The 27,730-nt window shown below is 27.7% G+C and overlaps 2 protein-coding genes across 3 annotated transcripts in view; one reads left to right on the top strand and one right to left on the bottom strand.

Moving 5' to 3' along the window:
- LOC127283630 (uncharacterized) overlaps nucleotides 1-27,526 on the bottom strand; it is a 31,469-nt gene extending 3,943 nt beyond the window's left edge. Inside the window, exons 1-8 of one of the 2 annotated variants that reach the window (XM_051308621.1) lie at nucleotides 27,424-27,526; nucleotides 24,505-24,919; nucleotides 19,138-19,442; nucleotides 17,629-18,583; nucleotides 16,411-16,788; nucleotides 12,453-12,655; nucleotides 9,144-9,329; nucleotides 7,211-7,424 (exon numbers count right to left, since the gene is read on the bottom strand). In XM_051308621.1, the coding sequence (XP_051164578.1) occupies nucleotides 7,211-7,424; nucleotides 9,144-9,329; nucleotides 12,453-12,655; nucleotides 16,411-16,788; nucleotides 17,629-18,583; nucleotides 19,138-19,442; nucleotides 24,505-24,538 (2,275 nt within the window). In that variant the 5' untranslated portion in view covers nucleotides 24,539-24,919; nucleotides 27,424-27,526. The remainder of the gene's footprint in view (nucleotides 1-7,210; nucleotides 7,425-9,143; nucleotides 9,330-12,452; nucleotides 12,656-16,410; nucleotides 16,789-17,628; nucleotides 18,584-19,137; nucleotides 19,443-24,504; nucleotides 24,920-27,423) is intronic. The other variant, XM_051308622.1, reaches the window with a different exon arrangement.
- On the top strand, nucleotides 21,116-21,660 carry LOC127283631 (52 kDa repressor of the inhibitor of the protein kinase-like). The gene is made up of 2 exons (XM_051308623.1): nucleotides 21,116-21,380; nucleotides 21,494-21,660. Exons 1-2 carry the CDS (start codon nucleotides 21,297-21,299, stop codon nucleotides 21,650-21,652), a joined length of 243 nt encoding a protein of 80 aa, XP_051164580.1. The 5' UTR covers nucleotides 21,116-21,296; the 3' UTR covers nucleotides 21,653-21,660.
- Nucleotides 27,527-27,730: the final 204 nt, after the last annotated feature.

The raw sequence follows: 27,730 nt of genomic DNA, 5'->3' as shown, positions 1-27,730 counted from the left end.
AGTTGAGTTGCAACAATTTTCCCGGTAATCGCGCTAGTATCGCTATCCTACCAAATTGAAAGGCAGTCGGAAAACTCAGAACATGTTTTTCCTGAAATTGCCTATGCAGTGGGGGCTCCTTATACTACTTCGTGGACGTCGAACAGTCAATACATCGAACGGACAAAATATCGATAAGCCAAAACATCGAATAGCCAATACGTCGAACGGACAAAATGTCGAAAAATTTTATTGACTTAACTATAATTATACTTGAGTCAATAAAATTTTTCGACATTTTGTCCGTTCGACGTATTGGATGTTCGATATTTTAGCTTATCGATATTATGACTTATCGATATTTTGTCCGTTCGATGTATTGACTGTTCGACATTTTGACCGTTCGACGTCTTGGCTTTTCGAGGTTATGGCTTTACGACATTTTGCCTGTGCGACGTATTGACTTTTCGACATTTTGTCCATTCGACAACTTGCCATTCGACATTTTGTCTGTTCGACGTATTGACCGTTCGGTGAAAAGCAAGCGTCTCATCCTTGGTACGTTGGCCGATTTTATAAAAACTGTCCATGTTTCCAGAAAAAAATGTTTTAAAATTAATGCATTTATCATTTTTCTCGTTCAGTGCTGGATTCAAAGTTGTACCCGGTAAGAAGCGAGGAATAGAGAAAAATTGAAAGTTTGCAGACATAGAGCAGAAGTTAAGAATTTTTGAATTTTTCTGAATACTTATTGAAAGGAATAAGAAATTTGAAAAGTGATGAAGATGTGGTCATTTCTATAAATTGACTATATGTCAGGCCATTTGGAGCGCATTTAGAGGAATAGAAAATGTGGAGAATAAATGAGGCATTTCTATGTTTTACAATTGACTGCGTCAGAGTATATGTATAATTTAGAGTATAAATTTTGGCCAAGTCAATTAAGAAGAATAGATTTTTTTACTTTTTTTTGCTTCATCGAGGAATTGAATAAAAACGTAAATTCACCCATTCAAAGGAATTCAGATTCTGAATTCTTTTCAATTCTTCGCTTCTTACCGGGTAACTAAAAAGGGTTTTGGAAAGCCCCCGACGACTTTAACGTAGCAATTAATAATTTAAATTATAATTGAATTATAAAAATAATATTAATAATTAATGTGGTTAAAATTTTACTTCCGGTTAAATTATACATTGAAAATACTTTTTTTTTCTTTTATGAAGTTAGGGGCGCTTAAAGCATACAGGTACTCTCCTGCGAGCACAGCTGAGCTTGTCTATGAAACACAAAAAAATAACACATCACGTCATGTGCATCTCATATATTCTCTTTTAATTATTGATAATCAATTTTAAATGAAAATTATTTCTGTTCTTTTGTTAAATTAGATTGAAATTGTGTTACTTCGCGTCAGTAAAAGTGAGGTTAGGTGCGATACAATATCTATACAAGAACGTTATTTATATCACGACAGGACAACGATCACACACCACGACGAAGGAACAAGTTCTTATCGGATCACGGAAGTTAAGCAACGTTGGACCCGGTTAGTACTTGGATAGGTGACCACTTGATAATTCCATCAAATAAGGTAAGTGTAAAAAAAAACCTTCTGGCATTGATATTCGATGAAATGTTTTATAGTGAAATTTTACTTTTCGATCGAATACCAAATTTTAGAAGTCAGACTACGAAATAATGATATCGTTGCAGTTTTTCCCCACTTTGGTAGTCAATTTACTAAAAAAAATATGGTGAGTTTAAGAAAAACCGATATACAAAGCTTCTCCGTGTATAGAAGAGAAAAAATTGTATAGAATCTCAATTTATAGTGAAGTAAAATTTATATTTTTATGGAAGATTGTATGGAATTAAATTGATATAGGATTTTATGGGAATATAATAAAAAGGATTTTCTAATAGGCTTTTGCGATCCCTTTAGTATCATTTTTTACTTTTATCAATTTAATTTTTTTTTATATTATTAAATATTTCATTAAATATCTCTATAGGTCCATTGAGCTTTCAACATATACACAAACATTAATTTTATCAGAACGATCAGATATAAGCATTATTTACATCCCCCTATTGAAAATCCCCACATGGGAAACCACATTTTCTCTCACAGTTGAGATCAGTCTGGAATACTATAAAAGCTGAGAGTCTAAGGCAGAAGTAAAGTAAACTTTTTTTTATTTTCAGATGAGTTGAAGTATTATTATTTGATATTTAATCAAATAATTAATTTTTTTTGTAAACTGCCGCCTGCATAAAGCAGCCAACTAAAAAATTCCCGAATAAAATCCTATATCGTTTCCTATATGTAAATCCATGTGAAATCTTAGGTTGAAATTTCAGAATCTATATGAAATCTTATGATTTCCTATGCTTAAATCTATTTGTTTTATCATTTGGAAGCATGCACATGAAATCGTATTCCATTTCCCATGTGGATTCCCATATGCTTTCCTATGTGGGTATTTTCGATAAGGCGAAAGAGGATTTGACATGGGAAAATTTTTCAAAAAAATGATAAAAGATTTCACATGGGAAATGACATGGGAAAATTTTTCAAAAAAGTGATAAAGGATCTCAATTAGTATTTAACATGGTATTTAACATGATATTTGACATGGGATTTGACATAGGAAATGACATGGAGGAACCTCGTTTTGATATTTTCCTATGCCAATTCCTGTCCCAATTTCCCATGAGTTTTTATATGGGAAACCATATGGTTTCCCATATAATGGGAATGGGGTTTTACATAGTTTTTGACATAGGATCCCATGTGGTTTCCCATGTGGTTTCCCATGTGGGGATTTTCAATAGGGCCACAAAATAGTTAACACAAATATACAGGAAAAATAGCTTTGCGTTTAATTCAATAAAAATTATAGAGATATAAAAATAGAGAATAAAGTGAGATCAAATGGAACATATTATTACTGTAATAGCTAGTGATTTGAAAAAATACTGTTGTTAAAAATAATTGTCTAAAATGCTATTATTATTTTTATTATTATTATTTTTTTTTTCCCCCTAGTGACTTTTGGGAAATCTGCATACAGATAAACACAAAATTAATTTATATCATTATGAACAAATTAAATTGACATTTATTTAAAAAATTAATTATATGAAGAAATTTAGCTAATTATTTTTTCATAGGTTTTTTTTATTTTAATATATTTTTAATAAATATATATTTTAATCGATCTACCCTATTTTTCATTTATGTGAGGCATTTTCATGTGAGATTTTCATTCAAAAATTTATTTTGAATGGGATATTTTTTTTTAGAAATCTTTATGAAAAATAAGAGAATATAAAGAAAATACGTATTTTCTTATTTTTCATAAAGATTTCGGAAAAAAGGTTTCAATAAAAAAAATGTTAAATGAAAATCTGACGTAAAATGTCTCTTATTTAATATAAATAAAAATTAGCGAATTTTATTTTTATGGATTTTTTATTTTAATATATTTTTGATGAATATATTTTTTATATTCTTGCACTGAAAAATAAATTTATTTGATTCAAATAATTGGTTACTTGAATATTATCAAATAAATATTTGCTTGAACTAAATAATTTTTATTCAAGTCAAATTAAATTTTATTTGTTTTAAATAGGTATACAGAAATTATTGGTCCAAATACAGTTTATTTAATAGAAATAAAAATTAATTGATTTAAGTATCAATATTTATTTGATAATTGTCAAGTAACCGATTATTTGAATAAAATAATAATTTTTTTTTCAGTATGATAAATAAATATAATTTTCATAAATACATTTTTCCTAAATTATATTTATATACGGAGAAAAGTGGAAGAACGAATAAAGTAATTTTTACTATGTACTTTAAAAGTTAAACCGAAACTGTCCACAGTTTCTGCGCATTTCTAGCAATTTTTACTCCAGAAATAGTATAAAATTTATTTGGAAGATAGTAAAATTTACTCCTTAAATAGTAAAAATTATTCCGGAAATAGTAAATTTTACTATTTCTGGAGTAAAATTTGCTAGAATTGCGCAAAAATTGCGGACAGTTCCAGTTTTACTTTTAAAGTATAGTAAAAGTTACATTATTCGTTTTTTCATTTTTCTCCGTGTATATAGATATTTATATTTATTTATTTTTACAAATATTTTTATAAATATATTTTTATTTATTTATTTTTATAAATATGTTTATAAATATATTTTTAAAAAATATTTTTTCTTTACATATTTCACTGAAGAGGGATTCCACGGGTAAAATGAACAGTTGTCGGTGACAAGTTATCGATTTGGCTCAAATTTTTTAGGCGTATTCTACCTCTAAAAATACTCATCTAGCCAAAGTTTCAAGCCTCTATCTCATAAAGAACACTCACAATCGTTAATTTCGTGAAAAGTGACATCATTCAAAATGAAGATTAAAAAATCCATTTCTGCTCGAAAAAATGTTAATTTTGGTCAAAAAAAAAAAAATTGGAAAGATACTAGTCGATGGGAAATTTTCCAAAGAATCGAATGCCGTTGGAATTTTTGAGCTATCTCTAAACGCATGCGCAGTAGATTAAAAAAACTGTTTTTTTTTAAATTCATAACTCAAAAACACCTATTTCGATTTGGATCTAATTTTCAGGAAAGACAGCTGAAAAGCTATACTTTAAAATGGTTATACCTAAAATTTGCATATTTTGAGTTTTTAACCATTTTCATGCAAAATACTGAGCTAATTCAAATTTTTTCAAGGTTTCCTTACAGTATTTCCTTTTTTGTGCCAGTTATATAGACAAAAACTAAGCCCAAATTTAAAATCCTCGAAAAATTCCCAATTAGTTATCTATATTCACACTTAATTTTTATTTATTCTAAACAAATTTTAACAGAAAAAACAAATACAAGTTATAATTAAGAGCATTACAAATATGAGAGTATTTAAAAAAAATTTTTTTTTTGCAACATATCGTCGAATGTCAATTCAAGCAGTCACCCATCCAAGTACTAACCGCGTCCAACGTTGCTTAACTTCCGTGATCTGATGAGAACTTGTTTTTGTCTATATAACTGCGCATGCGCACAAAAAGGAAATACTGTAAAGAAACCTTGAAAAAATTTGAATTAGCTCAGTATTTTGCATGAAAATGGTTAAAAACTCAAAATATGCAAATTTTAGGTATAACCATTTTAAAGTATAGCTTTTCAGCTGTCTTTCCTGAAAATTAGATCCAAATCGAAATAGGTGTTTTTGAGTTATGAATTTAAAAAAAAACAGTTTTTTTAATCTACTGCGCATGCGTTTAGAGATAGCTCAAAAATTCCAACGGCATTCGATTCTTTGGAAAATTTCCCATCGACTAGTATCTTTCCAATTTTTTTTTTTTGACCAAAATTAACATTTTTTCGAGCAGAAATGGATTTTTCAATCTTCATTTTGAAAGATGTCACTTTTCACGAAATTAACGATTGTGAGTGTTCTTTATGAGATAGAGGCTTGAAACTTTGGTTAGATGAGTATTTTTAGAGGTAGAATACGCCTAAAAAATTTGAGCCAAATCGATAACTTGTCACCGACAACTGTTCGTTTTACCTGTGGAATCCCTCTGAATTAAACAAAATTTTGAAAAATTAGTATTATTAAAAAAATCACATATTTTACAATAAATAAATATTATTAGCAAGTTAGGTATGCAAGTTTACAAAAGAATTTTCCAATTTTAGAATATTTAAAGAATGCGCGCACACAAGCGTCAGAAATGAAGGCAAATGGATTTTTTTTTTTTTATTTCTAAAAGAAAAAGAGACACACAGAAGTGTATGGTAAATAGAAACAATAAAAGATGGAATTGATAGTTTCAGTTTAATGAGAGAAAAATTCCTATTTCACTTGAAAACGGTCTGTAGCGCAAGGTCTTTGCATCTCTTTATTTCTTCGATTGACTCATACACAGGATATCAGCTATTAAATTCAACAAAGTTTACCACAATACTGAGAAATTTCTTGATAGCAAACCTAAATAGTATGCCTTCGACTATACATTGTCGCAAATTACATATTATTTAAATTGTTAGGTATATATAATTAAACTTTAAGAAATTAGCATTTTTTTCAAAATTTGTTTATGTCGACATCTCTGTTTTTATATATAGTCATAAAATTTCCAAATAAAATATATAAAACCGGGCACTTTATAAATTTTATCCTAAATATAAATTAATGTCAATTAGTAAATATTATTGTATTTTTAATTATTAATTAATCAATTAATATTAATTTTAATATTAAAATAAGAGATTTTTTAAATTTTTATTTTATTAGAATTAATTTAATTATTATATAGTAATATAATTAAAATAAAGAAAGTTGAAATATAGAGAAGGAAATCTTATGGAAAAAAACAGTAATTTTTCTAGGTCGTGTCTTTTAACGAAGCAAATCAAGTTTCTAGAATAGTGGGTCTTGGTTCATTATCCGGAAAAAAGTCAAATAAGAGCATTTTAACATATATTTGACAGTAATTTGAAAAGTAATACTCTTTATAATGCTTTCAAAAGTTTTCTATTTGATAATATGGAAAAAAAAGAGAAAGAACGTTATAGTACGTGAGAGCTTTATTTTGGTGATCTAACGCGGTCAGTAGTAACAGTTAGTAATGGTCAGCCATGCATAAAGAACGCGTGGCGAGCATACAACTATTTTTATCACAATTAATTTATTAATAATTTAATTAACTAAATAAAAAAATTTTTAATTTTATTAATTAAAACCTTACTCATTTTTTTCAATTTTTCTCGTTTTTTAAAAAAATTAATTTTTTTTTTATTGAAAAATTAAAATTTTAAATTATTTAAATAATTAAATTTATCATTTTATAATGATAAAATTATTATTATTTTATAATGATAATTTTAATAAAATGAGAAATTTACATCTCCTGGAAAATAGTCATTCAATATTACAATTTTATTGTTAATTTTACGACCTGAATATATTGTCTATAAAACAATTTCAATTAAAAGAAATAAAGATAATAAAATGGGTATTCTCAATCGAACATTAAAAATCTCATCAAACGTATAAATAAATGAGACCGTAAAAATGATATGTGAAATGGAATATTGTTAGTTGAATGGAAATTTATAGGTATTTAGAAGGATAAGAAAAAAAATTAATATTATTATTATATAGGTGGATATAGTGCGAAAGTGTGTAGAAAGCATAGAAAAAAGAACCTGGATAGAGAAATCGATAAGAGTCCCGACGTGGTGGAACAATTAGAGGAAATTCTTGTTGTGACGACTCACGAGAGCTGGTTCTATCTGGCTCCATATAATTTCTTATATTTACTCCAATGCTTTGTTGCACGTCACGTGCATAAACTCCAATGTCTGGAGTCATTGGCGATAAATCCGCTGCCCGTGGCTCAAATACATCCCTTATGCCCAACTATAAAAATACATTAAAATAAAACTGAACAAAAATCATTTCACTCAATTCAATTCTATATTTAAGAAATTTTTCTCGATTTATCGAAATACTATTGCGATTAATCGAAATTTTCAAATACCAATCGATATACATATCGAAACCGTATATCGAAAAATCGTAACTCTAGTCAATAGTCGATATTTTGTAATATCGAAGTACCAATCGATTTATCGTAGTTTTCAAGTACCAATCGAGATGTGTAACGATAAATCGAAATATATTGTAGTTTCGAAAAACCAATCGATTTATCGCAATTTTTAAATGTCAATCGATATATCGAAATTCTAATCAATAATCATCGATATTTTCTAACGTTGAAGTACCAATCGATTTATCGTAATTTTCAAATACCAATCGCGATATGTATCGAGAAATCGAAATATTATAATATCGAAAAGTAATCAATATAATCAATATATTGTAGTATCGAAAACCTAATCGATTTATCGCAATTTTCAAATACCAATCGATATATCGTAACATAGAAACTCTAATCAATAATCGATAATTGTAACATCGAAGTATACACTGAAAAAAGGGTTTGGTATTGACAACCAAACGTTTGGTTGGTATTTAAGCAACCAAATTTTTTTTATTGAATCAACCAAATTTTGGTTGTCCCAATCAAACTTTAGTTAAGACAACAAAAATCCTTTTTTCCAATTTTGGTTGTGTCAAACAAATTTTGATTGAGACAATTAAAATTTTGTTGATTCAACAAAAAAATTTTAGTTGCTTAAATACCAACCAAACGTTTGGTTGTCAATACCAAACCCTTTTTTCAATGTACCATTCAATTAAAAATAAATGATAATTTTCTCAAAAAAAAAAAAAAATTATTAACGCCAGTTGCACCGGTTCCACCGACCCCAGCGTCTCCACCCGCCACAGAATTTGGACCTTCACTAGTTCAAGTTTAATACACAATGAAAAAAACGAAATTAAAAATATTTATAATAAACTATCATAGCTCCGGTAAGTTTACTATAACTTACCAAATAAATTTCTATAAATTATCGTATAAATTTCTATAAATTATCGTATAAATTTCCATAAATTACCAAAATAAAATTTTTAATTGTCGTTCGCGCTATATAGGTTTTTGTAAATTACCGCGAAAATTTCCATTAATTACAGCGGAAATTTCCGTAAATTACCAAAATATAATTTTTTATTTATGCTTTACATATTTTTATGAATTTTAGACAAAATTTCTATAAATTACCGCATAAATTTCCATAAATTACCTCAAAAATTTCCGTAAATTACCGAAATAAAAATTTTTAATTGTCGTTCGCGCTATATATATTTTTGTGAATTACCCCAAAAATTCCCATAAACATTTTAAATCAAATTTCAACTATTTTATAGAATTCAAAAAGCAAAGAATTTTTTTCTAATTTGTTTAAAAAAATTTTTCCGGCCCACCATGGATATTTATTTCTTGACACTTTATCTTCAAAATTATGTATTGATATTTATCATTTCGGTAAAAAAATATTTTTAAAGTTTCAGTCACCAAATCGTGCGTTACGCGGAGAATAGCCCATATGTATATAATTTGAGGTGGATACGCTTGACGAATTTTTATCCATATGTAAGTACAATAAATTATTTAATAATGTCAAATATTCTACAATAATAATAATATAATTGAAAAAAAAAATAAAAACTTACCCTCTGCAAATAGGGAGTGAGAGTAACGAATCCCTTTAACATAAAAGAGGGAATGGTTGCTCTTATCCAAGTTGGCTGCAAATGTTTCCGTAACAATCGTAAACTTTTCGATCCTAAATCTATTGCTAGGCGTAAAGTGTCGGGTCTTTCAGTTGGTAGAAACAGAATTACATTATACCGTGGATTCTAGAAGCAAAAAACAAAAGCAATTTTGTTAATCAAGTTTTAAAAATGTTTCAACTTTAAATCTTTATATTTTATTTCGATAGAAATCAAATTTTTAAAAGATACTGAATTACGCAACGTTTATGATCAACGATTATAAAATCAATTTTTATTTAACACGAAAAATTATAAAATTGTTTATATATAAAAAAATATTTTTTTTTATAATTTGTTAATTAATAAAAACTATAAGAATTATTTTTCAGGTAAAATATTATAAAATTTTTCATTATAAAAAATTATTTTTTTCAAAATCTTTTATCATAAACGTTGCGTACTTCAGCATCATTTTTTAAAAAAATTATCAGATTAAAAGAAAAAAATTATTAAATATCCAAAATTTTTTAATTTTAACATCTCTTTTGACGAAAATGCAATATAATTTTTAATTAGGTACTGAAAACTAGAGTTTGAAATTGGAAATAATTTGTAGACGTAAAAAAAAGTAATTAAATTCTTATGAAATTGGATATAATTTAATATGGGTCGAAAAAGAGTTTTAATTAATTATAATTTAAAATTAATAAGGGAGTAAACTAGTTTTTTTTCACAGTTTTCCTAAAAGTATCAAATTGAGACCAAAAATTGCATCAAATCTTTGCAACGTTTTAATACACATAACATAACATAAAATGCATGAGAAAAAATTTGTCGATAAAATCAATATAGCCGAACTTTTTAGAAGGTAGATGGCAGTTTTGCTTTTTATAAAAACGATTCAGAAAAAATTTTAAAAAAAGAAAATAGATGAGTGCTGCCATCTACCTTCTAAAAAGCTCGGCTATATTGATTTTATCGACGAATTTTTTCTCATGCATTTTAGGTTATGTTTATAAGCTGTCACTTTTTAATTATCCAATTGCACATTGTCTTTGATTTTCTGTTATTTTCATTTTCAAATTAAATAGTGAAATGGTCTCCGCAATTGTACTATTACCGAAATATCTGAAAAAAATTCGTTTAATTTTGAGTCGATTCAATTCGGCCATGATTGATATAAATTGATTAAATTTTTTGCATCAAAAAATGAGACCGTTTCGTGTATCATTTCTAAAAATGATACACAAAACGATCTCTTTTTGATATAACTTATGTGCATTAAAACGTTGCAATAGAAAAAGATACAACCAAGTTTACTGTGATTTTAAATTTTTGATTTTTAAAGAAGTAAATTTTTTTTTATGTTAAAAAAAATAGAAGGTCGTTTGAAAAGAATTGATGCTTAATTCATAGAAGTGACCCTTGACGACAATTTTGTCGTCGAAATAATGCGTTTCGCTCGTTGAACTCTCTTTGTATAAATTTTCACGGTTGGTAAACTTCGTTTTTTTGCGGAATATTATCATTTTGTTTCATGTTATCCAATTCGCGTAACAGATTACTATATTTACTTCCGGTGATAATTATTTCATCACGATCAATAATTTTTCGTTAAAAGTATTGCTTTAATTATTTTACCTTTATTTATAATGCTAACAATTTTAATTATTTTTCATAGTTCGAAATTGTGCAATTATTTTTTAAACCATTCCATCAAATAAAAAAGTTTGATAATTTGAATAAATTTAGGGTCGATTATGTAACTATTCCACATTCCACTTTTTACTTTCCGCGTTACGAATTCCGCATTTTACTTATCATATTTCACATTCCGGAATTCACTTTTCACATTCCGCATTCCGGAATCCACTTTTCACATTCCGTATTCTACTTTTCACCTCTATTTTTTAGTTTGCGGATTGCTTTTTACATTTTCCAAATTCCGGATTCTACTTTTCACTTTTTGGATTTCAAATTCCAGGTTTCTCTTTTCACATTTCATTTTCCACAATGCACATTTCAGTATTTATTTTTTAATATATTTAATTAATTGCTGTTCTCAACTTGACATTGTCAAAAAAAGTTACTTTTTTCATTTTACAAAAAATGGCGAGGAAGTGAAAAGTAGAATGTGGAATGTGTAAAAAGGAATCCGTAAATTAAAAAATGAAATATGCAATGTTAAAAGCAAATTACGAAATGCGGAAGGTGAAAAGTGGAATTTGGAATACGGAATGTGAAAAGTAAAACGTGGAATACGGAACGTGAAATTTAAAATGTGGAATGAGGAAAGTGAAACGTGGGATTCGGAAACCGAAAAATGGAAAGTGGAATGTGAAAAGTGAAATGCGGAAAGGAAAAAGTCGAATGTGCAATACAGAAAGTAAAAAGTGTAATGTGGAATCCGGAAAGTGAAAAATGAAATGCGGAATCCCTAATGCAGAAGGTGAAAAGTAGAATGCGAATTATTTTTTGTTTTTTAAAAAGTGACCAAATTTTCGAATTTTTGAAAAGAAAAGAATATTTTCAGTTTTTCTTCGACTTTTGATTAATGTTACCATACAATTTTTTTTCAATTTTTGTTAAAAAAATAGCAATTTTTTATAAACAAATTAATTTTTTTAAATTTAAATACGATTAAAAAAAAAAATTCTTTTAGAATATACTTGGATACAGTAAGAAGATTTATTTAAATAAATGTTTTCATTAGGCTTACTCTAAAAATTTATGCAAATAAAAGTCTTTTTAGTGTTTTAAAGTGCATTTTAAAAGAAAATTTTTTTTTAAAAAAATCAATTTGTATATAAAAAGGGTTACCTTGAAAAAACCAAAATTTTGAAAATTCATAATTCAAAAATTCGGACACTTTTTAATAAACAAAAAATAAACCTTTTTTTTTGGTCTAAAAAATAGAAAAAAATATATTTAACCGAATTTAAGAGGTCGACTTAAATTTCACGTGAAATAGTATAAAAATTTCATTTGAAACACTTTTTAAATAAAAATGTTTAACGAGAAAAAAGAATTTTTTTTGCGCTAGGAATGCTTTGTTACATTTTCTCTGATTAAGATTGGAATAGAATTTATTTTTTCAAAAAAAAAGTGTTTCACAAAGAAGGTCGGCACGTAAAAGATAATAATTTTTGTAAAAGGATTTGCGTCGTGCACTGCTGTGGTAGTAAACTAGTCTTAAAGTTTAAGCATTGAGAAACGTTAAAATGAGTGCGTTTTTATGAGGTGATAAAAATACGTTTAGAAACTGACATCAAGAGGAAATTCCACTGCCACAGCCTTCAACGAAGGGAAATATGCAAAGGGAAGAACTGCTGTATAGGTTGCTGCTGACACTGAAGCAACATCACAGCCATTTACAAGAAATCCTACTTGCTTTGAATCCCTTACAGTTGCTTCTTCTGTTTCTTGAGGTGGTCGCCAAATATTCAAATGCTGCATCCACAGACCATCATCTTAAATAAATCAAAATAATATTATTTCACATCAAATAAAAATATTTTAATTTACAATTTTTATAATTTAAATTCAAATCAATATAAAATTTTATTTAAATAATAAAGAAGAAATTATGTTATTTAAATTTCCTTTCATTTTTTTATCAGAAAATATTTCTTATTATTTATTTATTTAGAATTTTATTATACATACATCGAAAAAATTTTGGTGCAACAGCTGCTCCAAAAGAAAAATTTCTATATATTCAGTTAACTTCACTCATAAAATACTCATGGTAAATATTAAGTATGAAGTTAATTGAATGTAGAAATTTTTCGTTTGGGGCAGCTGCTGCCCCAAAATTTGTTCAGTGATAGGAATGAAAATAAGTTCTTTCGTACTGTAGTACTTAAAGAAAAAAAAACTAACAAACAAATTATTAATAATTTATTTAAAAAATGTTAAACTTTATAATTATAATAAATTAAATTAATCAACTTTTAATAATGTAACTTATTATATAGAAATTATACTTTATAAGATCGGTGAAGTTCACATCGATTACAATCATTGAAATTTTAAAAACTAAGATACTGCATAAACACAACAAAAAATTACAAAAAATTCAATTTTTCTTAGACAGACAATTTTATTGCAAATTCTCGCACAAAATACAATTAAAAGTGTAGAAAAAAATTAAAACTCCCTTATACAAATTTGGAAGAAACCCCTAAAACAAACATATATTTGATTTAAGGATTGCTTTAGAGATGTTTCCCCTACTTGTATCAGGGTGTCAATTTTTTTCTACACTTTTATTTGTATTTTGTGCGAGAATTTGCAATAAAATTGTGTGTGTAATGAAATTTCAATTTTTTTGAAAAATGTCAATGTAGGGGCTTATACCACCGTCCGACAAAATTCAACTTTTTTTTTCACACACGAAAAAATCAATGATTTTCAGAAACTAGGACCAAAAAAAAGATACCCGTTTCTGGCCGTTTTGCTAGATCAGGTCATTTTTTGCTTTTAGGGGTAAAAACAACCCTTAATTGAAAGGTGATAGGAAATCTTGTACAAATAAATAATTTTTTATGAAACCTGGTATCTCGGGGTTTTCCGGGTCGCTGATTACGAATCTGATGTCAGATTTTCAAAATTCAAAATGGCGGATCCAATATAGCGGTAGAAATTTATAAAAATTCACCAATTCATTTGAAAGTTGTTACTTAGGGGTTTTTGGGGTCGCTGATTACGAATATGATGTCAGATTTTCAAAATTCAAAATGGCGGATCCAATATAAATTTAAAATTAAATAAATTAATTTAAATTTATAAATATTAATTATTTTTTATAAAACTTGGTGTCTAGGGGTTTTTGGGGTCGCTGATAATAACATAATAATAATAATAATAATAATAATAATAATAATAATAATAATAATAATAACATAATAACATTTATAAATTTCGACCACTATATTGGATCCGCCATTTTGAATTTTCAAAATCTGACATAATATTCGTTATCAGCGACCCCAAAAACCTTCAAGTAACAACTTTCAAATGAATTGGTGAATTTTTATAAATTTCGACCGCCATATTGAATCCGCCATTTTGAATTTTGAAAATCTGACATCATATTCGTAATCAGCGACCCCAAAAACCCCTAAGTAACAACTTTCAAATGAATTGGTGAATTTTTATAAATTTCTACCGCTATATTGGATCCGCCATTTTGAATTTTGAAAATCTGACATCAGATTCGTAATCAGCGACCCGGAAAACCCCGAGATACCAGGTTTCATAAAAAATTATTTATTTGTACAAGATTTCCTATCACCTTTCAATTAAGGGTTGTTTTTACCCCTAAAAGCAAAAAATGACCTGATCTAGCAAAACGGCCAGAAACGGGTATCTTTTTTTTGGTCCTAGTTTCTGAAAATCATTGATTTTTTCGTGTGTGAAAAATCGTGTCGGACGGTGTACTAGGTGTGTTTTTCGAATGAATTTGGGGTTGAACTTAATTTTTTTTGTTAAGTATAATGTTTTTTTAAAGTTTTTTTTGTAATTTTTTATTGTATTTATGCAGTATCTTGGTTTTTAATATTTCGATGATCGTAATCGATGTGAACTTCACCGACCTACTTTATAAGTCCTCTATAGATTCAGAACTTCATTATTTTCCATGAAAATAATAAATTCCAAAAATTGAAAATTTTTCGAATCAGTTAAAATAAAAAGATTGCTAATTGTGTGGTATTGTCTTAACGGAATTTTTACAGCCATATTTTCTTCTTCTTTTTTACTTAATATTTCGAAGTACTTTCGACCAGGATATTGCTGTTTCGTAAGATTTAAAAACGTACTGTAAACTAGTTTTTCTTTTAGAAAAAGTTATGAATTCAATGAATGAATGTGTAAAATATTTCTATCGAAAAATAACACTAAAATACTTTTAGAGATAAATTTTCACTTGCAATTCTAATCATAACTATTAGCTTCAATCGTTGGTATAATTAAAAAAAATATGTTATACATTTTCTCAAAGCTAAATAAAATTATTCGTTATAAATAATTTTTATTTGGTTTCAAGTAAATATTTATTTGATAATAATCATGTAACTAATATTATTTCAATCAATTAATTAACAATTTTTTTCGAGTGTACACGGAAAAAAATTAATCTCTAAATTTGCCGTTTAATGTGAGATTTATTAAGCATAAACTATTTATATTTGAAAGTGAAAATAAGATGTAAAGAAATCTTTAAAATTTGGATTTGGAGTTATAAATTAAAATATTAAGACACGTTTTTCCTATTAAAACGAAATTAGAAATCTTAAATTCCATGTTATGGAGCATACAGATTTGAGTATAACATTTTTAGGTTATGTTCTCAAGTGACAGTATAGAAAAATGTTATTTTAAGTTTTATCTGTAAATCAAAGAAAGAAATATTTAAAATTTTATTTTGGCAAATAGTTTTTAATTATAAATGCATAAACCATATTAAAATATTTCATTTCAATTAAATTAAGAGTATTGCTTCTAAAACTTTTTAGCAAAGAAAGACCTTTAGTTATCGTCCTATAAAAACGGCACTGAATGTGAAAATAATAAACATTAATTTTCAAATACTCTTATCTCGAAATCGAGAATTCATGCAAAAACGCGATTGCAAAACGAAAAATAGGAAAGTAATATACACAATTACATAAATGCTGTCCTTTCAGTTTGGCGACATGTTGAAAAGTCGTAACAGTTCTATAATAATTTTATTATTTCGCGGCATATGGTATATACATTGGTTACACCATACGCCATAAACTAATAAAATTATTATAGAAGTGTTACGACTTTTCAAAATGTCGTCAAACTGGAAGGACAGAATTTATATAATTGGGTGTAAAATGAGTCTGCAGGTGGTTCATTACATTCAGTCGCCGTCAGATGGCAGAAGCATGCAAAGAGCACAAAGTCACATCTATCATTATATTACTTTCCTCTTTTCTATTTACTTATTCCTATTTTCCGATTTTAATGTCTAATTTAGATGTATTTCTCTGCAGTTAATAATAAATTTATGTCAAGTTTAGTCATTAATTTTTTTCCGTGTATTATTAAATAAATATAATTTAATATTCTCCATTCTTCTATAATAGTTCAATTTTACTGTTAATTAATCTAATTAATAATAAAAGAATATCATAGTCTTGATTGTCCTAAAATGGCTTAATGATAATTAATGAATTGAGTAAAATTAGTTTACCAGGATAAGTTGAAAAATAATGCTCAACACTTCTTCGTTTACGAACATTGTTGGATGACGGAAGTTCAATTGTTGGTTCTGTTTCAGTTTGTAATCCAGAATCAGCAACAATTGTTGATGGAACATTCGTTGTGGGAATGTCAGTATTGAAATTAATTGGAACATCGGTTTTTGTAATAGTTGGTATATTATTTGTGGTTATCGTAATTGGTAAATTTGTACTCGCAGATGATGGTACATCCGTAGTTGAACTTGTTACAATATCAGTGGATCTACTGGTTTTTATTGAAGTAGCTTCACTGTTTCGATCACTATTAGTACTAGTACTAATATCTGTAGTTGATGTCTTTAAGGTCGTAGTCACTGGCAGCAAACGAGCTGAAAATCGTCAAAAAAATGTTCTTCTTTTTAAATTAAAATAAAAATGGTTCACTTGGTTTTTCTATTTACAGCTCTATTTTTTATTTCAATTTATATCTTTGCGGTAGCGAAGCCATTTCTGAATTATTACTCAAGACATTGCATAAATTTAAATATTTCTGGATAACTAAATTCAATTTTGAAGTCAGATTTTGAAAATTCAAATCCGATATGGCGAATCTTTGAATACATTATCTTAAGTTCAAGTTTCAAGGGAATCTGATGAAATTAAAAATAACTTGACGCCAAATTAGTTGCAACATTATGAAATATAACCCCAAGTAACAAGTTTCAAGAGAATCCAATCCAATCATTGTAAACTCACTGAAAACTTGTTACCTAAATGCGCTCTCAATGAGTTTCCAAAAAATCTGTATCGGTGAAGTACAATTAAGACTCCTGATTCAAGAACCGGTCAGATGCTCGGAACGTAGTTCCTCAAATCAGGCACTGCAAAAAGAATGTCAATAACACTTAAGTCAAATATTTTGATTTTTAAAAAATAAGATTTTAAGAAAAAAATAAGAATAAGATTTTTTACAAAATAAGAAAACAAAATTTTGATTATTAATTTTATTGACATTTTTGTGCGTTGAGAGATTTGATAAGGTGCGTCCCGAGCGTCCGTCTGGTTCTTGAATCAGGAGCCTCAATTCATTTTTCTTTTATTACAATTTTCTGAGCAAACGCAGTACCGCAAAGTATAAACATCAGTTAATCTAATCTCCACATTAAAAATTAATTGAATTAATCACAATCACTAATCTTAGCCACAAAAAATTATCATCATCATCATACTTGAAGTACTCATTCTTGGCTTCCTCATTGTTGAAGTGATAGAGTCAAGAATTCGCGACGAAGTTTGAAATTTGTCAGACGTGGTCGATCTCAAAGTCGATAAACTCGGTCTCGAGCTAAATGTCACTGGCGTTGGACGAAATGACGTTGATCTAGCAGGTACCGATCTTGATCCAAATGTAGTGGTTTCCATTCTCATTGAGGTTAATGACTCCGTAGGTGTTTCAAGTTCATTACTGGCTTCCGATCCAGTTGCCGAATTAAATTGGCCAACAGAAATTGGTGCCATTGATTCGGAGGAATCATCAAAATTTGTCATTGTCGTCATTGCTCCCGCGCTTGAAACTGAAGTTGTCGAAAGTCTTCCCGGTGAATCGGTTACACCTAAAGGAGTATCCAAACTTCCAGCAGTTGACGATGAAGAAGATGTAACTGATGAATTTGTCGATTGTCTAATTGCAGAATTGTTTGGCGTTACGGAAATTATATCAACTGAAGTGTCAATTGTAGTTGGAGGAGGATTCATTGGCGTTGTTGCTGAAGCACCATCTGACATTAGGGGATTTGCTCCGGCGGGAGATATTGTCGTTGCGGCTGCAGAAGCTCCTGTTGTTGTAGAAGTAACTACTGTTGATGATCCATCTGTTCCAGGTGTACCTGTGGTTGATGATCCATTATTTCCTCCAGATGTGCTATTTGCTTGATTCGCTGCTCCATCAGTAAGCATTGTCATCATTCCATTTGTATTCGTTTGTGTTGTATTCATCATGTCACCAGCCATTGTTGTATTATCATTTATATTAACAGTCGTGGCATCAGTTGCATTCATTTGGGAATTGTCTATCGTAAAATCAAAACCATAGAATCTTAGAATGTCCTCGAATTCAGGACGTAACCTTGTGTTGTCTTTGTTTAGATTCAGTCCTCCGAGAAAACCGTCTGCGTTTAGGTAGCTCTTAAACATGAATTTTGTTCTTTAAAACAAAAAAATAGCTGAAGAACACAGAAAACAGGATTCAAAATAACCACCATGAGATACAGGAAAAATACAGCTTTAACTCATTTTGAATTTTAGACAAAAAGTTTAAAAACGTAAAATCATAGAGGAAAAACAAATAATTACATAAATACTAATCCGGTATGAAGCGAGAAATTGAAAAGGATTCAAAATTTTAATTCTTTTGAATGGATAAATTGGAATGATTTAACTTCCCGATAATCCAAAGCTGCCGATAATCAAGTGGCTATTTATTTTGGAAACATTAAAAACTGATAAAAAATTAATTAATTTTAATTAATTATTTCACGGATTTATAAATAATTAACTAAAATAAATTAATTGCCAATTAATTAATCTAATAATAGATGAATTAATTATAGTTATTTATAATATTAAATAATTAATTAAAATGAATTAAGTGCAATAAGTTACGTACAAAAATGAACAATTAAGGAGAAAAATTAATTTAAATAATCTAAAAGTATACTATGGTACGATAAGTGATTTACCCTGAGTCTTCGATGAATGTCTCTTAATCCAATTCGTGTGATTTGTCGATCGTGCGGCAATTGCAGACAATCGGCAATTTGTTTACTTCCACGTCCAGCGGATCCCTCGTAAAGGGCGATTAAAACGAAGCCCAATCCCGTGGGAGAAAATGCAACATTTCCTGGCACATGATATTGTTGAAGTATATTAATACCTAAACTATTGATAACATCCGTCATGACATCCACCGGACGTCGTGGAACTTGACGCATCCAATGTTCGTGATTGGCATTTTGATAATGGCCATTCACCAAGAGACAAGAAACTGCATATATAAACAAAAGAGTTTACAATATATTAGAAATTTATTGATTATCACGATCTATATTTATGATCTATACTGTGAGAAAAAAAATTCTCGATTGGCAATTGGCGATTCAAACAGCTACACTAGCGCCACAGTTGAACTAATTTAGGTGTGACTCGCTCTAAAGCAGTCTCTGTTTTGACAGTTTATTTCAAATTATTTAATTATTCTGATATTTTTATTGCGTTTGTAAAATTATTTTTAAGCGTTAAATAAAAAAAAATAATTTAAAACACATGGAGTGCTACAGAGCGAGTCACGCCTAAATTAGTTCAACTGTGGCGCTAGTGTAGCTGTTTGAATCGCCAATAACGCGCTGCCATATTGGATTCTAATGCTTCGTTTAGAAAAATTAATATTTAAATATAGAGATTTGTTTGAACAATGTGACGGGGAAATATTTTTTGACGTTATTTCGAGAAATTAAATAATCAAATATCCTAAAATAAGGGTAAGGATAAAAGGTCAATAGTTCGTTCCGGCGACCTAACATCAATCTTAGCGCTAATAGTTCGATATATTGCTGCATTACCAAAAATCACTGGGTCCAATTGTACTGTGTGTTAGAGTTGATCTCCATGTGTGAACAAATTTTGATTGACAAAATTATATCTATTATTTTATATGGAACAGTAGAATATTTGATTCTTATATTTGAAGATTTACGTTCATTTGGAAATTTATCATGTTTTATTATTTGATCAGAAAAAGAGTCAATATTTAATCATCTTTGTAACCAAGTAAGTGATTAATGTTATTTCTTCTTTGTTTAATAAATTAGAATTCCCGGAAGTCGCTTATTTTATATTTTTGAGTTCACCAACTTCCCTACCTGTGATCTGTGTAGTCATTTGTTAATTTTAATTAATAAATTAATTGGCGTTCGTGTGCAAATATTATTTCATTTTATCGTGAATTAGAGCCCCACAGAAACTCTGAACCCGCACTGAGAAAAAAGGTTTGAGCTGACAACCAAATATTTCATTCAATATATGTGCAACTAAAATTTTTTGGTTGACACAACTAAACTTTAGTTGACAACAACCAAAGTTTGTTTCAGACGACTAAATGAGAAAATGAAAAAGAATTTGGTAGTCTCAACCAAACTTTGGTTGATGTCAACTAAAGTTTAGTTGTGTCAACCAAAAAATTTTAGTTGCACATATATTAAATGAAATATTTGGTTGTCAGCTCAAACCTTTTTTCTCAGTGCGGTCGCGCTAGGTGTGGAATAATTTTATATATATTTTCTTGTAAAATTTGCGTTAAAATTATGTTTGATTTAAAGTTAAAGGTTATTTTAGAATGGACACATGTAAATTTCCATTGGAAGTCCAGTAGAACATCCGAAATATGTCATATCTTTATATTTCTCACACCTGCCTCATCCTGTTTTTCGCTATTCTAGTTCCCCGCCCTGTATCGAAAACAACCTACCATTCCCTTTAGAGTATTACAATTCGGATGTTCCACTGATTTTTTTTATATTTATTGTCAATAAAATTTTGACGTGATTCTTAACCTAAAAAATTTTATTTTGTGTATCCAAGAAGACTAGAAACAGGAGGAATAACTCCAGTGGTGGGGGTAAGAGAGCGTTGAGGCAATGTACGGGCACATTGAAGGTGGCAAGCAGTTTGTGCAGTAGACCAAATTACGTTTCTGCGCATACTGACATGATTTCTGCTAACTTATGTTTTGTTTACCTGTTTGAAAGAAATCACGTGGAACAGAAATTTGCAATCGTTGGATAATTTTGTTGTGTGCAATGTTAAAAATTGTGATAAATAGAAAATAAATTGTAATGTAAAAATGCCTTCAAGTTGCTGTGTTATGAATTGCTCAAATAAAGGTGATAGTGGTGATAAGCACTTATTTAAATTTCCAAAGGACGAGGTAAGTTATAAATTTGAAACTCATTTAATTTATTATTATAAATAATTTTCTCATTAAAAATAGTAAATGCAAAAGTTTTACGTTTATTTAGTATCTATTGTTATATTTTACAGAAAGTGAGAGATGTTTGGATAAATGCTGTTGGTCATAACCTTAAAAACGGAACATGTGATAACAAAAATCTTTTTATTTGCAACAAGCATTTTGATTTATTATTTTCCCGGTCAGATTTACTTTTAAATAAAATTACAACATGTTATAATGTTTTGTAGCACTTTCATTTTGATTTCTTGCTTAATATTTTTAACCTCACTATCATGATGATACATTCAATATATCGTCTGCTCGGCAAACGCTCGAGAAGCATTCACACATGTATGCGCGGATGTTTCATTTTTTCACTACTGCGCAAACTACCGGAGTCCTTCATTGTCCTCCGAATTTGCTTCACCCCCACCACCGGAGTTATTCCTCCTGTTTCTAGTCTTCTTGTGTGTATCGTTCGGAGATAATTTTTTAAGTTAAAGTTCATTTTGTGTTTATTAAATTTACTGTATTTTTATCCAAAGTGCGCAATATAATAAAAATAAAATAATCCACTAGATCAAATAATTACTTTTCATTTAAATTTTATATAATTATTATTTCATATCAAGAATATATTAACTTTGAATCAAACAAAATATATATGTTTAAATGAAATATATTTTATCAGCAAAAATGTAGGGGAATAGTGTCAGGGTTGGACACTTGGCTTTTTTTAAATAAGAACACTAGCGCCACCTGTGTGCGTACGTGACGAATCTTCTAGTAGTGCAACCTAACTTTTTGTGGCATTACATTTTTGAAGAATCAAAAGTAGCGGTGCAATCGAAGAGACAAAAAAAGTTTTGTTTGACTTGTGAATAAACCTAAAAAATGTGTAATAAAAAAGCAAGAATTCGGCAAGGTAAGCTTATTGAATGTATTGTGGGGTACATAATTTAAGAAGAAAAAAAGTGAAAAATCGAATCGCGACACATGTCTGGTTATGGTTAGCACAATTCGAAAATGATGCTTCTAGTTAGGGTTGGACACTTTATACAGTTAGGGTTGGACACCCATGTTAATTATGAATTTGACACAATTTATAAATAAATTTTATTTTATTGATGTTTCAGTGCAAAATTGTGCCAAAGATATTAGAAAAATAATACTTAAATTGTATAAATTTTGTTCATCATTTCATTGAGTTATTTGGAACAATAAAGAGTTATTTTTTGTAATTTGAGTTAATTCCTTTTTTAAACCCATGAAGCTTTACAATTTGTAAACAATAAGTAAAGATAAACATGAAAAAATAAGAATAAAAAACATTACAAATGTTATTTTACGTTTTTACCAATAATGCGTTTCGATTTTCAAAAAGTGTCCAACCCTGACTAGATTTTTTTTTAAATGTTTATAACTTTTTTAATTTTGGACCAATCAATTTACGGTCCACAGCAAAAGTGTTCCTCTTTTGTAGATCTTTCCACCCATATACCACAATTGACTGAATTTATCTAAACAAAATATTTATAAACAAAAAACCAAAATTGTGTCCAACACTGACACTATTCCCCTATTATTGAATTAAACTGCTATATGTTTGATTGTAAAAAAGATTTACTAAGTTTGAATTAAACATAATATAGTTGAACTAAAAATATTATTTTGTCAGTGTTTTAAACTAATAGAAAAGTAGTATATGTTTGTTGATTCAATTTAAATGTTTAAAATTCTGCATTATATGTAATTAATAAAAAAAACCTTTGGAATCCAATAGCGGCGCGCTTATTACCCAATCGAGCATTTTTTTTCTCAGTGTATAAAAATAATAATAGTAATAATAATAATAATTTTTGTTGATTATAATTTAATCAAAATTAAATGAATAGTGAAAAAATAATAAAATGAATTAACAAATTAAATAGATTATAATCAATTTTAACAGATTAATAAATATTATTTCATTGTTAATAATAATAAAAGCAGTAATACAATAACTGCGTAAATTTAAAATATTTTTAAAAAAATTGTTTATTCAAAAATTTTGAAAAAAAGGTACCGAAAGAACTATAGAAAAATATGTTTATATAATAATTTTTTTAATAGCGTCAAATTGCTTGAAAACTAAAAATTATTATATATAGATATGCATCTCATTTTTTAAATAGTTTAAAATTGTTATTTTTTTTAAATCCAATGTTATATAACTTTAAAACATATATTTTAAAAGTAATATTTTTAAAAGTAAATGATGAATTACTCTCTAAATTTGAATCAAGAAAAAATTCAATGATTTTAATTAAGTTGATCATTTTCAGCTATTTAAGGGGAGGATAACCACCTTTATTTTGAGACGTTTAAATTTTAATTATCGCAGGAAGTTATATTTTTTTTCTTACATCATTTGGGTTCTAAAAATATATAGGATGGTCAAAAAAAAAATTTTTGTTTTCTTGACCATTCTGTATGTTTTTAGGACCTAAATGATGCAAGAAAAAAATATAACTTCCTGCCGTCATTAAAATTTAAAGGACTCAAAATAAAGGTGGTGCCTCCCCTTAAATCATTATAATTTTTGTACTGAATAGTTCTTTATAAATCAAAAAAAAAATCAGTTCATATTATAAATACAATAATAAATTTAACAATAATTTATATTTCGCATTTCTCGAAAGAGTTAAAATTTACTTTTTACTTTTAACAAATTTTTTCAACTAAGTAGGTATTACAATTTTTACAAATCGAAACATGTTGTTCCTATTCATTTATTTAAATAAATCGATTAAAGGCCATGTAAAAATTATTCAAATAAAAACGGAAAACAAATTTAAAAATTATTTATCGCGAAAAAATTATTTTGAAAAATTAGATATGTAATACTTAAATAATATATCATTTTTCCAACTATTGTTTTATTTGTTATTTTATTAATATATTTATAATAAAATATAAATATAATAACAATATACATTTACATATAATAATAATATTAATAAAAATAAATATTTTATTTTTAATTATTTTGTTTCGAAAAAACATACAATAGATATATTGCAACACTAAATAAAAAATAAAATATAAGATATTTACATACGATTTAATAGAATAATCCAAGTGGTACTTTCCATTGTCTCGCAGCTTCACTGCCGAAATAATTTTCGGCGTCCGAAAAGGAGAGAGGTATGGAAAAACTGCAAAATTTCCACAGTTACTTTTCACTTAAAAACGTCGCATGATTTATTGTGAAACACACGCGAAACTTATCCAAAACGAAATAATAAAAAATAAAATAAAAACAATAATAAGGATTAGAAGATTAGAATAGAGTCTTTGCCGAACGCGTTCTTCAGCGGAACTGCCGCGGTTCTTGCCGCGGGGACCGCCACGACTCTCAGGGTTTTTTAACACGCAAGGTCGTCAGGTAGATAACCCCGTACCATCATTTCACACGATAGTTTCCTCCCCCAACTCCACGAAATCCACAAATCATCCATTGCTTCTTCCTTATACTGAAAAAAAAAAAAAATTTTTTTTTCTTTTATCACAATACAAACAATGTGCAAATAATATACAAAAACACTCTTACCTCACGATTCTTTGCAATTTTTATAGAAACCATAATCCTTAAAGTAAATATAAGGAAATTTTTCATTTATTAACAATGTAATTAAATAAAATAATTTAAAAATTAGTAAATTATTATTTGATTTAAAATAATTAACGCATTATTTTATTTATTGTTGCTATTTTAGTGTTAACTAAATTAATTGTTAGTTAATTATTAATTATTGTACCTCACGGAAAGAAGGCTTTATCTGGAACTGCTATGCGTTTCTCTAGAATAGCTAAAACTTTCGCTGTTCCAGGTAAAGATTTTTTTTCAGTGCTTGATACGTTATTATGTTACATTCTCTCATTATCATTATAAAATAAAATGTAGTACTTTTTGTATAGGGAAAAATTTATTAGATTTTTAAATACTACGTTCCGAGACGAGAAAAACTTTTCTTTTTAAATTTGTCAACTGGACCTCGAGATATTTTATTTTCTATTTGACACAGCTAAAAATTTCACTTGTTTATAACTTTTAATAAATAATTTTTTTTGTTCTACTACTTTCAGAAACTTATTTCGATCATAATAGGAGTGAAAAAAACGTTTAACATTGAAAATTAAATTTGTTAATTTTAGGTGATCCGCTTAAAAAAATTCTATAACTGAAAACACTGAGAAAAATGTTTAGTCAGGGCAACCAAAATTTGGTTGGGCTAACAAAAAAATTTTGTTGGTATTTAAGCAACCAAACAATTTGTTTGAGTCAACCACAAAATTTGGTTGAGTGTTTTTTGTTGGCATAACAAAAATGTTTGGTTAGCTCAACCAAATTTTTTTCTTAGGTCAACAAAAATGTTTGGTTGATGAAACCAACAGTTTTTTTTTTTTTGTAAAATTAAAATTTTTGATTCTACCTTATTTCTTTTCATTTTAACATTTTTATTTATTTTATTATTTATTTATTATCAATTTAACGTTTAATTTATATTTATCCAATTGAAATAATTGTGGACTTTTAAAAATCTCATCTCCGCCTGGGATCGAACCTCTGCGTTTTTAAACTGCAAGTCGGGAACTCTGACCAATGCACTACCCATCTTTGTGAGAGATTTAAACTAATTATTCTCTTAAGATACAAGCTGAGAGCGAATTAAATTATTTCGTTGTCGTAACCAAATTTTGGTTAGGACAACAAACGATCAATTGGTTTTTTAGACCAAACTATTTTGTTGTATTAACCAAATTTTGGTTGGAATTTAAAAATGTTGAACCAAATAATTTTGTTGGCCTAACCAAATATTTGGTTGAGATAACTCTACGACTTTATTTCAGCCAACCAAAATTTCGTTACAAGAACTAAATTGCCTAACCAAACGATTTTGTTGCAAACACAAAATATTTGTTTTCAGTGTATATATTATTATTATTATTATTATATAATATATTTTTTATAATATTATTATTATTATATTGTAATATAGTAGTATATATTATTATTATTTATTAATTTTGTTATAAAAAAATAATTGAATTAATTAAATTTTGAAATTTGCGCAAATCACTCAAAAAAAATAACCTATCTTTAAAAAAAAATTTTTTTAATAAAAAACACTTTTATTTTGAAAGTTCTAATCATTAAAAGAAAAAAAAATGCCTTACAATGAAAAAGAACGGATATGAATATCATTAATCATGTCCATATTCATTTTCATAAAATTCACGCGTATATGTTTATTAAATGAGTTATAATAATTGCTCTGTTTCATTGTGCTTGACTTTTTTCTTCTTCATGATTATATATATATACACACAAATATGTGTGCACGTCATTAGTGCGCGATCACCGATCAAGATCGACGAGAGGGTTACAATAGAGAAGCTTCAAGTTCACACAGATTGTTCCTAGATCACGTTATGTAAGATTATATAGCGTGTGAGCGAAAAAAAAATAGTATCCGTTAAATAGAAAAAGACAAGTATTTGTTACTCGCATGTATATATATATATGTAAGCAGCTTCCATATGGGTATATAAATATTATAACGGGATCAGCTAGAATCTTTGTCTAGATATATACATATAGGTACGAAAGTTTCGTATTATATATATATATTTTTTTTGCCTGTCAGATTGAAATCACTCGAAAAATTTATGTCTCTTCATTATAATACGTAGACAACAACAATATTCGACTCGTGAAACTTCGTTTGTTTAATTAAATTTTTATTTTGTATTTTCATTCGAAAAATTGTGTTTAGTTTTTAAATGTAAAATTAAATTATTCGATAATTGAATTTTATAATTAAATTTAGAATTATTTTTTCAAATTTTTGTTTTGTAATTTTTTTTTTGGGAAATTATTTTAGTTTATTTTTTATTTATTGTAATTTATTTACTTTATTATACTAATTCAATTATTCAGTAATTAATAAATAATTAATTAAATTTATTATCTAACCTTTTACATTTGGTGGAGAAAAATATTATTGTCTTGTTTCACACATTAATAAATTGACTTTTGTTCACTGAAGTTGGAAAGATTGCGACTGAAGCTTAAAAACCTGATCTAGTTATGATTTTCATTCATTAGAAAAGCGAAATAACGTAAAAAGTGCAACATTTCAAGAAGGGGAAATCATTACTGATTATGTAATTTCATGACTTTTACTCACGGTGCAATGAAACAATGAAACCTTTAAGATAATTGCTTCGCACCACCGATTCATTCAATTTCTTTATTTACAATTAAATATAGAAAATGCAAA

This window comes from Leptopilina boulardi, unplaced genomic scaffold, assembly GCF_019393585.1.
Source record: "Leptopilina boulardi isolate dan_hultmark-lab unplaced genomic scaffold, ZJU_Lbou_2.1 LbouV2_310, whole genome shotgun sequence".
Classification (NCBI taxonomy): domain Eukaryota; kingdom Metazoa; phylum Arthropoda; class Insecta; order Hymenoptera; family Figitidae; genus Leptopilina; species Leptopilina boulardi.
The sequence above is the reverse complement of the archived record's forward strand: the minus strand, read 5'-3'. Positions and strand labels throughout refer to the sequence as shown.